At 47.2% G+C, this 18,357-nt stretch overlaps 1 protein-coding gene across 1 annotated transcript in view; it reads right to left on the reverse strand.

The window, feature by feature from the left end:
* Nucleotides 1-18,357, reverse strand: part of LOC141155598 (uncharacterized) — a 146,988-nt gene that overhangs the window by 22,217 nt on the left and 106,414 nt on the right. The window contains exons 3-5 of the mRNA XM_073642465.1: nt 1,533-1,721; nt 1,334-1,457; nt 633-730 (exon numbers count right to left, since the gene is read on the reverse strand). Coding sequence (XP_073498566.1) covers nt 633-730; nt 1,334-1,457; nt 1,533-1,721 — 411 coding nt within the window. The remainder of the gene's footprint in view (nt 1-632; nt 731-1,333; nt 1,458-1,532; nt 1,722-18,357) is intronic.

Raw genomic sequence — 18,357 nt, forward strand, 5'->3', positions numbered from 1 at the left:
GTGGTCTGTGGTCCCCACCTGCAGAACCACTCCTTTATTGAGGGTGTCTTGATAATTGCCAATAATTTCCATCTATTGTCTATTCCATTTGCATAACAGCATGTGAAATTGATTGTCAGTGTTGCTTCCTAAATGGACAGTTTGATTTCACAGAAGTTTGATTAACTTGGAGTTATATTCTGTTGTTTAAGTGTTCCCTTTATTTTTTTGAGCAGTGTAATATGCAAAATGTATCCAATCCATTGCAAACTTAGGGTATGTTCACAAGTTGCATAATTGCAGCGTTCTTTTATGCACCAAAAACAAGAATGTTGGCTGGAAAAACGCTGCGTACAATGAACGTGTTCTTGACGCATTTTACAGTGTTATTCACTTGAATGGGTGAAGAGGTCTGCAAAAACGCTGAATTGACAGACGGCACAGACATGAGAACAGCCCCATAGATTATAATGGGTACGTGATCTGTCTGTGAAAAACTACGGTGACTCACGGACGTCTGAATGAGGCCCTAGAAGCATTAGCAGTGGGCTCGGTAATTCCGCCCTTATCCTCCACGTATTCTGCTGTATTACATCATGTATATACTACAAATGCCGCTCTCATAGCGTTAACATAATATCAGCTCGTCCAACCTGATCATCCTCTGCGACATGGTGAATATCCTCTGACCCGTGCGGAGAATCTGGCAGCCTGGCGCAGTTCTCCGGGGTATTATCTCTGCTGAGCTCATCTGCAAGAAATATGTGAATATGAAGTAATACAAGCAGTATTAGAGGGGCTCTCCCCTCGTCTCAAGACTCCTCTGATACAAAGACCAGGTCCCCACCTCCTACCTTTCTCTTCTAACCACCAAACTGGACCCATTTTAAAAAAGACACCCCCATTTAAACAGGCCCTTCCTTGAAATAGAGGGGTGATTCCATCCATGATTTGCCATGAATGCCGGATAGAGAAGGGTCCTCACTGTTGGACCCTTGCCTATCGGCACGGTGGCGGTCCGGTATTCCCCATTCTTGGCCCCTGCATTGTTTCTTTCTGTAGCTCCCATAGACTTTAGTGTACTATGTACGGCCATCGCTCCATGCGGAGACCAGTGATGGGGGAGGGGGACCAGCACCATCGTCTTCTTCTAGCTTATCCTGTGAGTAAGCTATGAATGATGACGATGGGCAAAACAAGGAGCTTCCAAACATCAGCCGATCGTCGCCGGTCCAGGAGAGGAAATGTCGGCCACAAATCTTATTTCCAGAATATCAGTGAGGGGTCGAATATCTGCTGTTGTTTGCAAGAAGTGGACTCTTAAGGACAACTTTGTCAGTGATAATGTCCTTACCCGGTGGTGTGAGGGGCCGGGGGTCCTCCATCAGGACGTCCTTGTACTGGTCTTTGTGTCCTTCCATATACTCCCACTCCTCCATGGAGAGATGGATGGTGACATCCTCACATCTTACAGGGACCTGACAACACAACGATCCCGTCATCACCCAGACATTAGCCCGCACAGTGCTGCATTATGTCCCAGCAGCGCTCACCTCTCCGCTCAGCAGCTCAGTGATCTTGTTGGTGAGTTGTATTATCTTCTGTGCGTTCCCGTTCTCATATATCAGTGACTGATGAAGAGGGGGCTCGACTGTGTTCTGGGCTGTGCGCCATCCTCCTGACACACAGGGAAGGACACCGGGGGGCACACGTTTATCCGACTTCTTCACTATGGTGTAATCCTGTGTACGAAGAGAAACCTGGTTAATACAACTTGTCAGACCACCCTCATCTCTGCAGTCCTGTCACAGCCTTAGTAATACAGATAAGTGATGTCATGTGACATATTTCCCAGAATCCCTCACCTCTGCAGTCCTGTCAGGGCCTTAGTAATACAGATAAGTGATGTCATGTGACATATCTCCCAGAATCCCTCACCTCTGCAGTCCTGTCACGGCCTTAGTAATACAGATAAGTGATGTCATGTGACATATCTCCCAGAATCCCTCATCTCTGCAGTCCTGTCACAGCCTTAGTAATACAGATAAGTGATGTCATGTGACATATTTCCCAGAATCCCTCACCTCTGCAGTCCTGTCCCAGCCTTAGTAATACAGATAAGTGATGTCATGTGACATATCTCCCAGAATCCCTCACCTCTGCAGTCCTGTCACGGCCTTAGTAATACAGATAAGTGATGTCATGTGACATATTTCCCAGAATCCTTCACCTCTGCAGTCCTGTCACCGCCTTAGTAATAGAGATAAGTGATGTCATGTGACATATCTCCCAGAATCCCTAATCTCAGCAGTCCTGTCACTGCCTTAGTAATACAGATAAGTGATGTCATGTGACATATCTCCCAGAATCCCTCACCTTTACAGTCCTGTCACCGCCTTAGTAATACAGATAAGTGATGTCATGTGACATATCTCCCAGAATCCCTCATCTCTGCAATCCTGTCACCGCCTTAGTAATACAGATAAGTGATGTCATGTGACATATTTCCCACAATCCCTCACCTCTGCAGTCCCGTCACCGCCTTAGTAATACAGATAAGTGATGTCATGTGACATATCTCCCAGAATCCCTCACCTTTACAGTCCTGTCACCGCCTTAGTAATACAGATAAGTGATGTCATGTGACATATCTCCCAGAATCCCTCACCTCTGTAGTCCTGTCACCGCCTTAGTAATACAGATAAGTGATGTCATGTGATATATCTCCCAGAATCCCTCATCTCTGCAGTCCTGTCACCGCCTTAGTAATACAGATAAGTGATGTCATGTGAGATATCTCCCAGAATCCCTCATCTCTGCAGTCCTATCACGGCCTTAGTAATACAGATAAGTGATGTCATGTGACATATCTCCCAGAATCCCTCACCTCTGTAGTCCTGTCACCGCCTTAGCAATACAGATAAGTGATGTCATGTGACATATCTCCCAGAATCCCGCACCTCTGTAGTCCTGTCACCACCTTGGTAATACAGATAAGTGATGTCATGTGACATATCTCCCAGAATCCCTCATCTCTGCAGTCCTGTCACGGCCTTAGTAATACAGATAAGTGATGTCATGTGACATATCTCCCAGAATCCCTCATCTCACCAGTCCTGTCACAGCCTTAGTAATACAGATAAGTGATGTCATGTGACATATCTCCCAGAATCCCTCACCTCTGCAGTCCTGTCACGGGCTTAGTAATACAGATAAGTGATGTCATGTGACATATCTCCCAGAATCCCTCACCTCTGTAGTCCTGTCACCGCCTTAGTAATACAGATAAGTGATGTCATGTGATATATCTCCCAGAATCCCTCATCTCTGCAGTCCTGTCACCGCCTTAGTAATACAGATAAGTGATGTCATGTGACATATCTCCCAGAATCCCTCATCTCTGAAGTCCTGTCACGGCCTTAGTAATACAGATAAGTGATGTCATGTGACATATCTCCCAGAATCCCTCACCTCTGCAGTCCTGTCACCCGCCTTAGTAATACAGATAAGTGATGTCATGTGACATATCTCCCAGAATCCCTCATCTCTGCAATCCTGTCACCGCCTTAGTAATACAGATAAGTGATGTCATGTGACATATTTCCCACAATCCCTCACCTCTGCAGTCCCGTCACCGCCTTAGTAATACAGATAAGTGATGTCATGTGACATATCTCCCAGAATCCCTCATCTCTGCAATCCTGTCACCGCCTTAGTAATACAGATAAGTGATGTCATGTGCCATATCTCCCAGAATCCCTCACCTCTGCAGTCCTGTCACCGCCTTAGTAATACAGATAAGTGATGTCATGTGACATATTTCCCAGAATCTCTCATCTCTGCAGTCCTGTCACGGCCTTAGTAATACAGATAAGTGATGTCATGTGACATATCTCCCAGAATCCCTCATCTCTGCAGTCCTGTCACAGCCTTAGTAATACAGATAAGTGATGTCATGTGACATATTTCCCAGAATCCCTCACCTCTGCAGTCCTGTCACCGCCTTACTAATACAGATAAGTGATGTCATGTGACATATTTCCCAGAATCCCTCACCTCTGCAGTCCTGTCACGGCCTTAGTAATACAGATAAGTGATGTCATGTGACATATCTCCCAGAATCCCTCATCTCTGCAGTCCTGTCACAGCCTTAGTAATACAGATAAGTGATGTCATGTGACATATCTCCCAGAATCCCTCACCTCTGCAGTCCTGTCACAGCCTTAGTAATACAGATAAGTGATGTCATGTGACATATCTCCCAGAAGCCCTCACCTCTGCAGTCCTGTCACCACCTTAGTAATACAGATAAGTGATGTCATGTGACATATCTCCAAGAATCCCTCACCTCTGCAGTCCTGTCACCGCCTTAGTAATACAGATAAGTGATGTCATGTGACATATCTCCCAGAATCCCTCACCTCCGCAGTCCTGTCACCGCCTTAGTAATACAGATAAGTGATGTCATGTGACATATCTCCCAGAATCCCGCACCTCTGTAGTCCTGTCACTGCCTTAGTAATACAGATAAGTGATGTCATGTGACATATCTCCAAGAATCCCTCATCTCTGCAGTCTTGTCACCGCCTTAGTAATACAGGTAAGTGATGTCATGTGACATATCTCCCAGAATCCCTCATCTCTGCAGTCCTGTCACCACCTTAGTAATACAGATAAGTGATGTCATGTGACATATCTCCCAGAATCCCTCATCTCTGCAGTCCTGTCACCACCTTAGTAATACAGATAAGTGATGTCATGTGACATATCTCCAAGAATCCCTCATCTCCGCAGTCCTGTCACCGCCTTAGTAATAGAGATAAGTGATGTCATGTGACATATCTCCCAGAATCCCGCACCTCTGTAGTCCTGTCACTGCCTTAGTAATACAGATAAGTGATGTCATGTGACATATCTCCAAGAATCCCTCATCTCTGCAGTCTTGTCACCGCCTTAGTAATACAGGTAAGTGATGTCATGTGACATATCTCCCAGAATCCCTCATCTCTGCAGTCCTGTCACCACCTTAGTAATACAGATAAGTGATGTCATGTGACATATCTCCCAGAATCCCGCACCTCTGTAGTCCTGTCACTGCCTTAGTAATACAGGTAAGTGATGTCATGTGACATATCTCCCAGAATCCCTCATCTCTGCAGTCTTGTCACCGCCTTAGTAATACAGGTAAGTGATGTCATGTGACATATCTCCCAGAATCCCTCATCTCTGCAGTCCTGTCACTGCCTAAGTAATACAGATAAGTTATGTCATGTGACATATCTCCCAGAATCCCTCACCACTGCAGTTTTGTCACCGCCTTAGTAATACAGATAAGTCATGTCATGTGACATATTTCCCAGAATCCCTCACCTCCGCAGTCCTGTCATGGCCCTAGTAATACAGAAAAGTGATGTCATGTGACATATTTCCCAGAATCCCTCACATCTGCAGTCCTGGCACCGCCTTAGTAACACAGATAAGTGATGTCATGTGACATATCTCCCAGAATCCCTCACCTCTGCAGTCCTGTCACCGCCTTAGTAATACAGATCAGTGATGACATGTGACATATTTCCCATAATCCCTCACCTCTGCAGTCCTGTCACCGCCTTAGTAATACAGATAACTGATGTCATGTGACATATCTTCCAGAATCCCTCACCTCTGCAGTCCTGTCACCGCCTTAGTAATACAGATAAGTGATGTCATGTGACATATATCCCAGAATCCCTCACCTCTGCAGTCCTGTCACCGCCTTAGTAATACAGATAAGTGATGTCATGTGACATATTTCCCAGAATCCCTCACCTCTGCAGTCCTGTCACCGCCTTAGTAATACAGATAAGTGATGTCATGTGACATATTTCCCAGAATCCCTCACCTCTGCAGTCCTGTCACCGCCTTAGTAATACAGATAAGTGATGTCATGTGACATATCTCCCAGAATCCCTCATCTCTGCAGTCCTGTCACCGCCTTAGTAATACAGATAACTGATGTCATGTGACATATCTTCCAGAATCCCTCACCTCTGCAGTCCTGTCACCGCCTTAGTAATACAGATAAGTGATGTCATGTGACATATATCCCAGAATCCCTCACCTCTGCAGTCCTGTCACCGCCTTAGTAATACAGATAAGTGATGTCATGTGACATATTTCCCAGAATCCCTCACCTCTGCAGTCCTGTCACCGCCTTAGTAATACAGATAAGTGATGTCATGTGACATATTTCCCAGAATCCCTCACCTCTGCAGTCCTGTCACCGCCTTAGTAATACAGATAAGTGATGTCATGTGACATATCTCCCAGAATCCCTCATCTCACCAGTCCTGTCACCGCCTTAGTAATACAGATAAGTGATGTCATGTGACATATCTCCCAGAATCCCTCATCTCTGCAGTCCTGTCACCGCCTTAGTAATACAGATAAGTGATGTCATGTGACATATCTCCCAGAATCCCTCATCTCTGCAGTCCTGTCACCGCCTTAGTAATACAGATAAGTGATGTCATGTGACATATTTCCCAGAATCCCTCACCTCCGCAGTCCTGTCACCGCCCTAGTAATACAGATAAGTGATGTCATGTGACATACCTCCCAGAATCCCTCATCTCACCAGTCCTGTCACCGCCTTAGTAATACAGATAAGTGATGTCATGTGACATATCTCCCACAATCCCTCACCTCTGCAGACCTGTCACCGCCTTAGTAATACAGATAAGTGATGTCATGTGACATATCTCCCAGAATCCCTCACCTCTGCAGTCCTGTCACGGGCTTAGTAATACAGATAAGTGATGTCATGTGACATATCTCCCAGAATCCCTCACCTCTGCAGTCCTGTCACCGCCTTAGTAATACAGATAAGTGCTTTCATGTGACATATTTCCCAGAATCCCTCACCTCTGAAGTCCTGTCACCGCCTTAGTAATACAAATAAGTGATGTCATGTGACATATGTCCCAGAATCCCTCATCTCACCAGTCCTGTCACCGCCTTAGTAATACAGATAAGTGATGTCATGTGACATATTTCCCAGAATCCCTCACCTCCGCAGTCCTGTCACCGCCTTAGTAATACAGATAAGTGATGTCATGTGACATATCTCCCAGAATCCCTCATCTCTGCAGTCCTGTCACCGCCTTAGTAATACAGATAAGTGATGTCATGTGACACATTTCCCACAATCCCTCACCTCTTCAGACCTGTCACGGCCTTAGTAATACAGATAAGTGATGTCATGTGACATATTCCCCAGAATCCCTCACATCTGCAGTCCTGTCAGCGCCTTAGTAATACAGATAAGTGATGTCATGTGACATATCTCCCAGAATCCCTCATCTCTGCAGTCCTGTCACCGCCTTAGTAATACAGATAAGTGATGTCATGTGACATATTTCCCAGAATCCCTCACCTCCGCAGTCCTGTCATGGTCCTAGTAATACAGAAAAGTGATGTCATGTGACATATTTCCCAGAATCCCTCACATCTGCAGTCCTGGCACCGCCTTAGTAACACAGATAAGTGATGACATGTGACATATTTCGCAGAATCCCTCACCTCTGCAGTCCTGTCACCGCCTTAGTAATACAGATAACTGATGTCATGTGACATATCTTCCAGAATCCCTCACCTCTGCAGTCCTGTCACCGCCTTAGTAATACAGATAAGTGATGTCATGTGACATATTTCCCAGAATCCCTCACCTCTGCAGTCCTGTCACCGCCTTAGTAATACAGATAAGTGATGTCATGTGACATATTTCCCAGAATCCCTCACCTCTGCAGTCCTGTCACCGCCTTAGTAATACAGATAAGTGATGTCATGTGACATATCTCCCAGAATCCCTCACCTCTGCAGTCCTGTCACCGCCTTAGTAATACAGATAAGTGATGTCATGTGACATATCTCCCAGAATCCCTCATCTCACCAGTCCTGTCACCGCCTTAGTAATACAGATAAGTGATGTCATGTGACATATCTCCCAGAATCCCTCATCTCTGCAGTCCTGTCACCGCCTTAGTAATACAGATAAGTGATGTCATGTGACATATCTCCCAGAATCCCTCATCTCTGCAGTCCTGGCACCGCCTTAGTAATACAGATAAGTGATGTCATGTGACATATTTCCCAGAATCCCTCACCTCCGCAGTCCTGTCATGGCCCTAGTAATACAGATAAGTGATGTCATGTGACATACCTCCCAGAATCCCTCATCTCACCAGTCCTGTCACCGCCTTAGTAATACAGATAAGTGATGTCATGTGACATATCTCCCACAATCCCTCACCTCTGCAGACCTGTCACCGCCTTAGTAATACAGATAAGTGATGTCATGTGACATATCTCCCAGAATCCCTCACCTCTGCAGTCCTGTCACGGGCTTAGTAATACAGATAAGTGATGTCATGTGACATATCTCCCAGAATCCCTCACCTCTGCAGTCCTGTCACCGCCTTAGTAATACAGATAAGTGCTTTCATGTGACATATTTCCCAGAATCCCTCACCTCTGAAGTCCTGTCACCGCCTTAGTAATACAAATAAGTGATGTCATGTGACATATCTCCCACAATCCCTCACCTCTGCAGACCTGTCACCGCCTTAGTAATACAGATAAGTGATGTCATGAGACATATTTCCCAGAATCCCTCACCTCCGCAGTCCTGTCACCGCCTTAGTAATACAGATAAGTGATGTCATGTGACATATCTCCCAGAATCCCTCATCTCTGCAGTCCTGTCACCGCCTTAGTAATACAGATAAGTGATGTCATGTGACACATTTCCCAGAATCCCTCACCTCTTCAGACCTGTCACGGCCTTAGTAATACAGATAAGTGATGTCATGTGACATATTCCCCAGAATCCCTCACATCTGCAGTCCTGTCAGCGCCTTAGTAATACAGATAAGTGATGTCATGTGACATATCTCCCAGAATCCCTCATCTCACCAGTCCTGTCACCGCCTTAGTAATACAGATAAGTGATGTCATGTCACATATCTCCCAGAATCCCTCACCTCTGCAGTCCTGTCACTGCCTTAGTAATACAGATAAGTGATGTCATGTGACATATCTCCCAGAATCCCTCACCTCTACAGTCCTGTCACCGCCTTAGTAATACAGAAAAGTGATGTCATGTGACATATCTCCCAGAATCCCTCATCTCTGCAGTCCTGTCACTGCCTTAGTAATACAGATAAGTGATGTCATGTGACATATCTCCCAGAATCCCTCACCTCTACAGTCCTGTCACCGCCTTAGTAATACAGAAAAGTGATGTCATGTGACATATCTCCCAGAATCCCTCATCTCTGCAGTCCTGTCACTGCCTTAGTAATACAGATAAGTGATGTCATGTGACATATCTCCCAGAATCCCTCATCTCTGGAGTCTTGTCACGGCCTTAGTAATACATATAAGTGATGTCATGTGACATATCTCCCAGAATTCCTCATCTCTGCAGTCCTGTCACCGCGTTAGTAATACAGATAAGTGATGTCATGTGACATATCTTCCAGAATCCCTCACCTCTGCAGTCCTGTCACCGCCTTAGTAATACAGATAAGTGATGTCATGTGACATATCTCCCAGAATCCCTCACCTCTGCAGTCCTGTCACCGCCTTAGTAATACAGATAAGTGCTTTCATGTGACACATTTCCCAGAATCCCTCACCTCTGAAGTCCTGTCACCGCCTTAGTAATACAGATAAGTGATGTCATGTGACATATTTCCCACAATCCCTCACCTCTGCAGTCCTGTCACCGCCTTAGTAATACAGATAAGTGATGTCATGTGACATATGTCCCAGAATCCCTCATCTCACCAGTCCTGTCACCGCCTTAGTAATACAGATAAGTGATGTCATGTGACATATCTCCCAGAATCCCTCATCTCTGCAGTCCTGTCAGCGCCTTAGTAATACAGATAAGTGATGTCATGTGACATATCTCCCAGAATCCCTCATCTCACCAGTCCTGTCACGCGCTTAGTAATACAGATAAGTGATGCCATGTGACATATCTCCCAGAATCCCTCATCTCTGCAGTCCTGTCACCGCCTTAGTAATACAGATAAGTGATGTCATGTGACATATTTCCCAGAATCCTCCACCTCTTCAGACCTGTCACGGCCTTAGTAATACAGATAAGTGATGTCATGTGACATATTCCCCAGAATCCCTCACATCTGCAGTCCTTTCAGCGCCTTAGTAATACAGATAAGTGATGTCATGTGACATATCTCCCAGAATCCCTCATCTCACCAGTCCTGTCACGGGCTTAGTAATACAGATAAGTGATGTCATGTGACATATCTTCCAGAATCCCTCACCTCTGCAGTCCTGTCACCACCTTAGTAATACAGATAAGTGATGTCATGTGACATATCTCCCAGAATCCCTCACCTCTACAGTCCTGTCACCGCCTTAGTAATACAGAAAAGTGATGTCATGTGACATATCTCCCAGAATCCCTCATCTCACCAGTCCTGTCACCGCCTTAGTAATACAGATAAGTGATGTCATGTGACATATTTCCCAGAATCCCTCACCTCTGCAGTCCTGTCACCGCCTTAGTAATACAGATAAGTGCTTTCATGTGACATATTTCCCAGAATCCCTCACCTCTGAAGTCCTGTCACCGCCTTAGTAATACAGATAAGTGATGTCATATGACATATGTCCCAGAATCCCTCATCTCACCAGTCCTGTCACCGCCTTAGTAATACAGATAAGTGATGTCATGTGACATATTTCCCAGAATCCCTCACCTCCGCAGTCCTATCACCGCCTTAGTAATACAGATAAGTAATGTCATGTGACATATCTCCCAGAATCCCTCATCTCTGCAGTCCTGTCACCGCCTTAGTAATACAGATAAGTGATGTCATGTGACACATTTCCCAGAATCCCTCACCTCTTCAGACCTGTCACGGCCTTAGTAATACAGATAAGTGATGTCATGTGACATATTCCCCAGAATCCCTCACATCTGCAGTCCTGTCAGCGCCTTAGTAATACAGATAAGTGATGTCATGTGACATATCTCCCAGAATCCCTTATCTCACCAGTGCTGTCACAGGCTTAGTAATACAGATAAGTGATGCCATGTGACATATCTCCCAGAATCCCTCATCTCTGCAGTCCTGTCACCGCCTTAGTAATACAGATTAGTGATGTCATGTGACATATTTCCCAGAATCCTCCACCTCTTCAGACCTGTCACGGCCTTAGTAATACAGATAAGTGATGTCATGTGACATATTCCCCAGAATCCCTCACATCTGCAGTCCTGTCAGCGCCTTAGTAATACAGATAAGTGATGTCATGTGACATATCTCCCAGAATCCCTCATCTCACCAGTCCTGTCACGGGCTTAGTAATACAGATAAGTGATGTCATGTGACATATCTTCCAGAATCCCTCACCTCTGCAGTCCTTTCACCACCTTAGTAATACAGATAAGTGATGTCATGTGACATATCTCCCAGAATCCCTCACCTCTACAGTCCTGTCACCGCCTTAGTAATACAGAAAAGTGATGTCATGTGACATATCTCCCAGAATCCCTCATCTCACCAGTCCTGTCACGGGCTTAATAATACAGATAAGTGATGTCATGTGACATATCTCCCAGAATCCCTCATCTCTGCAGTCCTGTCACCGCGTTAGTAATACAGATAAGTGATGTCATGTGACATATCTTCCAGAATCCCTCACCTCTGCAGTCCTGTCACCGCCTTAGTAATACAGATAAGTGATGTCATGTGACATATCTCCCAGAATCTCTCATCTCTGCAGTCCTGTCACCGCCTTAGTAATACAGAAAAGTGATGTCATGTGACATATCTCCCAGAATCCCTCATCTCTGCAGTCCTGTCACCGCCTTAGTAATACAGATAAGTGATGTTGTGGCACCCCAGGGGTCTGGTTTCCACAGTAACGGCAATGTTATGTCTGAGAGCAGGTGGGAGGTCTCTTGGTCAGGGATCCTGTGTATGCCACACCTCCTGCCCAGTCCTGGGAGGGGAAGAACTTCCCTTATATAAACCTAGGGCTGAGGCAGGGTTAGTGAGTAGAGAAGAAGTAGAGACAGAGAAGAGAAGCAGCATAGGAAGAAACAACAGGAGCTCTGTGGGAGCAGTACTACAAAGAGTCAGGGGCTGGCAGCTGCAGAGCTCGCCCTGACTGAGAAGCTATCACCGGACCCGGAGTCCGAGGCTGTGGGGACTAACTCCTATCCAGCAGCAGAAACCGACCGGCAGGGGATTTCAGGTCCTCTGGCCAAGAAACCCGAAGGCACGGTCACACGCGTGGGACCAGCACCGCCGTCGTGGAGCGGAAGCTACTAGAAGGCCCCGAGTCACCGGCCATACGGGTGAGCACCACACAGTACACTCAGGGACGTGGGCTACTTATACCCGCCTCTAGCAAGGTAGCCAGAAGAGTACAGTTAGTTTGGGAGGCCTACAACTCCGCCTGGCCAGGGGAGATCCCATCTGCTCAAGGACTGACTAGGCCCCAATCGCTAGCCAGTACTCCGGGAGGGTCTATCTTTGTCACCAGTAAAGACCCTGAACTACACCGTACCGTCTCCGAGTGGTTCCTGCTACCCCCATCATCCACGTCGGCTGCCCTGAGGCCATACCCCTCCCGTTGGGGGTGATACTATCACGCTGCACAATCCTACCACCGGCCTCAGCGGTCTGCCTTGCAGCGGCAGCTCCTTCGCTGCATTCAACGGGTGGCGTAGTCGTACAACATCTACCACTAATACAGCGCCACTTAGTCTGACTCCCTGGGCACGGACCGGGTCACCGCCACGAGACTACAACCCTCAACAGATCCGGCTCCGGGTAAGCTCCCGCGTGCGCAACGCTGCGCGACACAGGCCCAGGGGTGCGTCAGACTAAGTGGCGCTGTATTAGTGGTAGATGTTGTACGACTACGCCACCCGTGGGGAAGTGTCCTCGGGTGTCAGGACTCCCATTTCCAGGTCTTCCAGGAATTCTGCAATCTGTATGGCTGCCGGAAGATAAGGACGACACCCTATCATCCGCAAACTAATGGACTTTGTGAGAAAATGAACCAGGTGGTAATGGATCTCCTGAAAACGTTGCCCCTGGAAGAACGCAGTCTGTGGCCTGAGAAGCTGCCCGATCTGGTGGACCTATACAACCACATCCCGGTAGGTTCCACCAACTGTACCCCGGCTTACCTAATGAGGGCGAGACCTGGTAAGTTACCTGTTGACCTGGAAATGGGAGTCCTGACACCCGAGGACACTTCCCCAGAAGCAGACTGGGACACAGAGAGGCAGCAGCAGTACCGGAAAGTACAGGAGAGCGTGGAGCGAAGTCTCTGTCAGGCTAGGGAAAGACAAGAGAAAACTTACAACCAGTATGCTCCCGCTGTTCCCCTGGTACCCGGAGAGCAGGTCTTGAAGAGGAAAAGACGGCTCCACAAGTTGGACGACCAGTGGGAGAAGGACCCGTACACCGTACTGCCCTCAAGCCACGAGAACCCGAAAGTCTGTACCATCAGTAAAGACGGAGGGGAGACCATAGCCATTGTATCCCGGGATCACCTGAAGAAGTGTCCTGAACAGCTACGGAACCCTGAAGAGGAACAAGAAGACCATCGACCCGTAGAGGAAAGGGAGGATATGGTTAGTACTGTGCTCGGAGACTTCCCTCGGTCCTGGACTCAAGTCAATGGTGCAGTTGTGGTACCCGTCCTCACGTTCCTCCAACCAGCATCCCAAGTGCCTACGGAGCAACAGGTAGAGCTGGAAGAGCAGCCGGTCCAGGAGGCAGAAGACTCCACACAAGCAGAACAGGAGGATCAACCCTCTGCTTATAGTGAGCCTGCCGTACCCCTAGTGAGCCAAAGAGCCGGTAGACAGCTGCCCAGTTTACCCTTGACAGCTCCTACACCCTGTAGTTCAGGGCTAGACAGTCAGCTCCGTAGGTCCACTAGGGCCACTAGAGGCCAGTTACCCGCACGTTGGAGGATTTGAAGTGTATAAATTGTTTTATTTGTGGTTACCTGTTTTTCTTGTTGCTTGTGTATAATTATGTGTTTCTAGTTATTTATAGGAGTCCTTGGTGGATTTACCGGGAATCCTTGTACATGGTTGGAGCGTAACCTAGGAATGGACTAAAGACTGTTAAGGACTCGGGGCAGGACAGACCCCTACCTGGTTACGTCTCCCTGTTTTGGTGAAATGGACACCTTGCTTTTCTTCAAAGACTGCACCCGGTTGCGGACACGCCGTAACCATCTTTATGTGTTTTTCTTATTGTATTATTATTGTTTATACCTTGTTATGTTTTTCTAAAAATATGTTTAGTCCCGGAGTACTAAATTTCACTAGGGGGGAATGTGGCACCCCAGGGGTCTGGTTTCCACAGTAACGGCAATGTTATGTCTGAGAGCAGGTGGGAGGTCTCTTGGTCAGGGATCCTGTGCATGCCACACCTCCTGCCCAGTACTGGGAGGGGAAGAACTTCCCCTATATAAACCTAGGGCTGAGGCAGGGTTAGTGAGTAGAGAAGAAGTAGAGACAGAGAAGAGAAGCAGCATAGGAAGAAACAACAGGAGCTCTGTGGGAGCAGTACTACAAAGAGTCAGGGGCTGGCAGCTGCAGAGCTCGCCCTGACTGAGAAGCTATCACCGGACCCGGAGTCCGAGGCTGTGGGGACTAACTCCTATCCAGCAGCAGAAACCGACCGGCAGGGGATTTCAGGTCCTCTGGCCAAGAAACCCGAAGGCACGGTCACAGGCGTGGGACCAGCACCGCCGTCGTGGAGCGGAAGCTACTAGAAGGCCCCGAGTCACCGGCCATACGGGTGAGCACCACACGGTACACTCAGGGACGTGGGCTACTTATACCCGCCTCTAGCAAGGTAGCCAGAAGAGTACAGTTAGTTTGGGAGGCCTACAACTCCGCCTGGCCAGGGGAGATCCCATCTGCTCAAGGACTGACTAGGCCCCAATCGCTAGCCAGTACTCCGGGAGGGTCTATCTTTGTCACCAGTAAAGACCCTGAACTACACCGTACCGTCTCCGAGTGGTTCCTGCTACCCCCATCATCCACGTCGGCTGCCCTGAGGCCATACCCCTCCCGTTGGGGGTGATACTATAACGCTGCACAATCCTACCACCGGCCTCAGCGGTCTGCCTTGCAGCGGCAGCTCCTTCGCTGCATTCAACGGGTGGCGTAGTCGTACAACATCTACCACTAATACAGCGCCACTTAGTCTGACTCCCTGGGCACGGACCGGGTCACCGCCACGAGACTACAACCCTCAACAGATCCGGCTCCGGGTAAGCTCCCGCGTGCGCAACGCTGCGCGACACAGGCCCAGGGGTGCGTCAATGTCATGTGACATATTGCCCAGAATCCCTCACTTCTGCAGTCCTGTCACCGCCTTAGTAATACAGATAAGTGATGTCATGTGACATATCTCCCAGAATCCCTCATCTCTGCAGTCCTGTCACTGCCTTAGTAATACAGATAAGTGATGTCATGTGACATATCTCCCAGAATCCCTCATCTCTGCAGTCTTGTCACGGCCTTAGTAATACAGATAAGTGATGTCATGTGACATATCTCCCAGAATCCCTCATCTCTGCAGTCCTGTCACCGCGTTAGTAATACAGATAAGTGATGTCATGTGACATATCTCCCAGAATCCCTCATCTCACCAGTCCTGTCACCGCCTTAGTAATACAGGTAAGTGATGTCATGTGACATATCTCCCAGAATCCCTCATCTCACCAGTCCTGTCACCGCGTTAGTAATACAGATAAGTGATGTCATGTGACATATCTCCCAGAATCTCTCATCTCTGCAGTCCTGTCACCGCGTTAGTAATACAGATAAGTGATGTCATGTGACATATCTCCCAGAATCCCTCACCTCTGCAGTCCTGTCACCGCGTTAGTAATACAGATAAGTGATGTCATGTGACATATCTTCCAGAATCCCTCACCTCTGCAGTCCTGTCACCGCCTTAGTAATACAGATAAGTGATGTCATGTGACATATCTCCCAGAATCCCTCATCTCTGCAGTCCTGTCACCGCCTTAGTAATACAGAAAAGTGATGTCATGTGACATATCTCCCAGAATCCCTCATCTCTGCAGTCCTGTCACCGCCTTAGTAATACAGATAAGTGATGTCATGTGACATATTGCCCAGAATCCCTCACTTCTGCAGTCCTGTCACCGCCTTAGTAATACAGACAAGTGATGTCATGTGACATATCTCCCAGAATCCCTCATCTCTGCAGTCCTGTCACTGCCTTAGTAATACAGATAAGTGATGTCATGTGACATATCTCCCAGAATCCCTCATCTCTGCAGTCTTGTCACGGCCTTAGTAATACAGATAAGTGATGTCATGTGACATATCTCCCAGAATCCCTCATCTCTGCAGTCCTGTCACCGTCTTAGTAATACAGGTAAGTGATGTCATGTGACATATCTCCCAGAAACCCTCATCTCACCAGTCCTGTCACCGCGTTAGTAATACAGATAAGTGATGTCATGTGACATATCTCCCAGAATCTCTCATCTCTGCAGTCCTGTCACCGCGTTAGTAATACAGATAAGTGATGTCATGTGACATATCTCCCAGAATCCCTCACCTCTGCAGTCCTGTCACAGGCTTAGTAATACAGATAAGTGAGTCATGTGACATATCTCCCAGAATTCCTCATCTCAGCAGTCCTGTCACGGGCTTAGTAATACAGATAAGTGATGTCATGTGACATATTTCCCAGAATCCCTCACCTCTGCAGTCCTGTCGCGGGCTTAGTAATACAGATAAGTGATGTCATGTGACATATCTCCCAGAATCCCTCATCTCTGAAGTCCTGTCACCGCCTTAGTAATACAGAAAAGTGATGTCATGTGACATATCGCCCAGAATCCCTCACTTCTGCAGTCCTGTCACCGCCTTAGTAATACAGATAAGTGATGTCATGTGACATATCTCCCAGAATCCCTCATCTCTGCAGTCCTGTCACTGCCTTAGCAATACAGATAAGTGATGTCATGTGACATATCTCTCAGAATCCCTCATCTCTGCAGTCTTGTCACGGCCTTAGTAATACAGATAAGTGATGTCATGTGACATATCTCCCAGAATCCCTCATCTCTGCAGTCCTGTCACCGCCTTAGTAATACAGGTAAGTGATGTCATGTGACATATCTCCCAGAATCCCTCATCTCACCAGTCCTGTCACCGCCTTAGTAATACAGGTAAGTGATGTCATGTGACATATCTCCCAGAATCCCTCATCTCACCAGTCCTGTCACCGCGTTAGTAATACAGATAAGTGATGTCATGTGACATATCTCCCAGAATCTCTCATCTCTGCAGTCCTGTCACCGCGTTAGTAATACAGATAAGTGATGTCATGTGACATATCTCCCAGAATCCCTCACCTCTGCAGTCCTGTCACAGGCTTAGTAATACAGATAAGTGAGTCATGTGACATATCTCCCAGAATTCCTCATCTCAGCAGTCCTGTCACGGGCTTAGTAATACAGATAAGTGATGTCATGTGACATATTTCCCAGAATCCCTCACCTCTGCAGTCCTGTCGCGGGCTTAGTAATACAGATAAGTGAGGTCATGTGACATATCTCCCAGAATCCCTCATCTCTGAAGTCCTGTCACCGCCTTAGTAATACAGAAAAGTGATGTCATGTGACATATTGCCCAGAATCCCTCACTTCTGCAGTCCTGTCACCGCCTTAGTAATACAGATAAGTGATGTCATGTGACATATCTCCCAGAATCCCTCATCTCTGCAGTCCTGTCACTGCCTTAGTAATACAGATAAGTGATGTCATGTGACATATCTCCCAGAATCCCTCATCTCTGCAGTCTTGTCACGGCCTTAGTAATACAGATAAGTGATGTCATGTGACATATCTCCCAGAATCCCTCATCTCTGCAGTCCTGTCACCGCGTTAGTAATACAGATAAGTGATGTCATGTGACATATCTCCCAGATCCCTCATCTCACCAGTCCTGTCACCGCCTTAGTAATACAGGTAAGTGATGTCATGTGACATATCTCCCAGAATCCCTCATCTCACCAGTCCTGTCACCGCGTTAGTAATACAGATAAGTGATCTCATGTGACATATCTCCCAGAATCTCTCATCTCTGCAGTCCTGTCACCGCGTTAGTAATACAGATAAGTGATGTCATGTGACATATCTCCCAGAATCCCTCACCTCTGCAGTCCTGTCACAGGCTTAGTAATACAGATAAATGAGTCATGTGACATATCTCCCAGAATTCCTCATCTCAGCAGTCCTGTCACGGGCTTAGTAATACAGATAAGTGATGTCATG

The sequence above is a fragment of the Phyllobates terribilis genome, unplaced genomic scaffold (assembly GCF_046119375.1).
Source record: "Phyllobates terribilis strain yellow unplaced genomic scaffold, ASM4611937v1 Scaffold_7__3_contigs__length_470593459, whole genome shotgun sequence".
NCBI lineage: Eukaryota > Metazoa > Chordata > Amphibia > Anura > Dendrobatidae > Phyllobates > Phyllobates terribilis.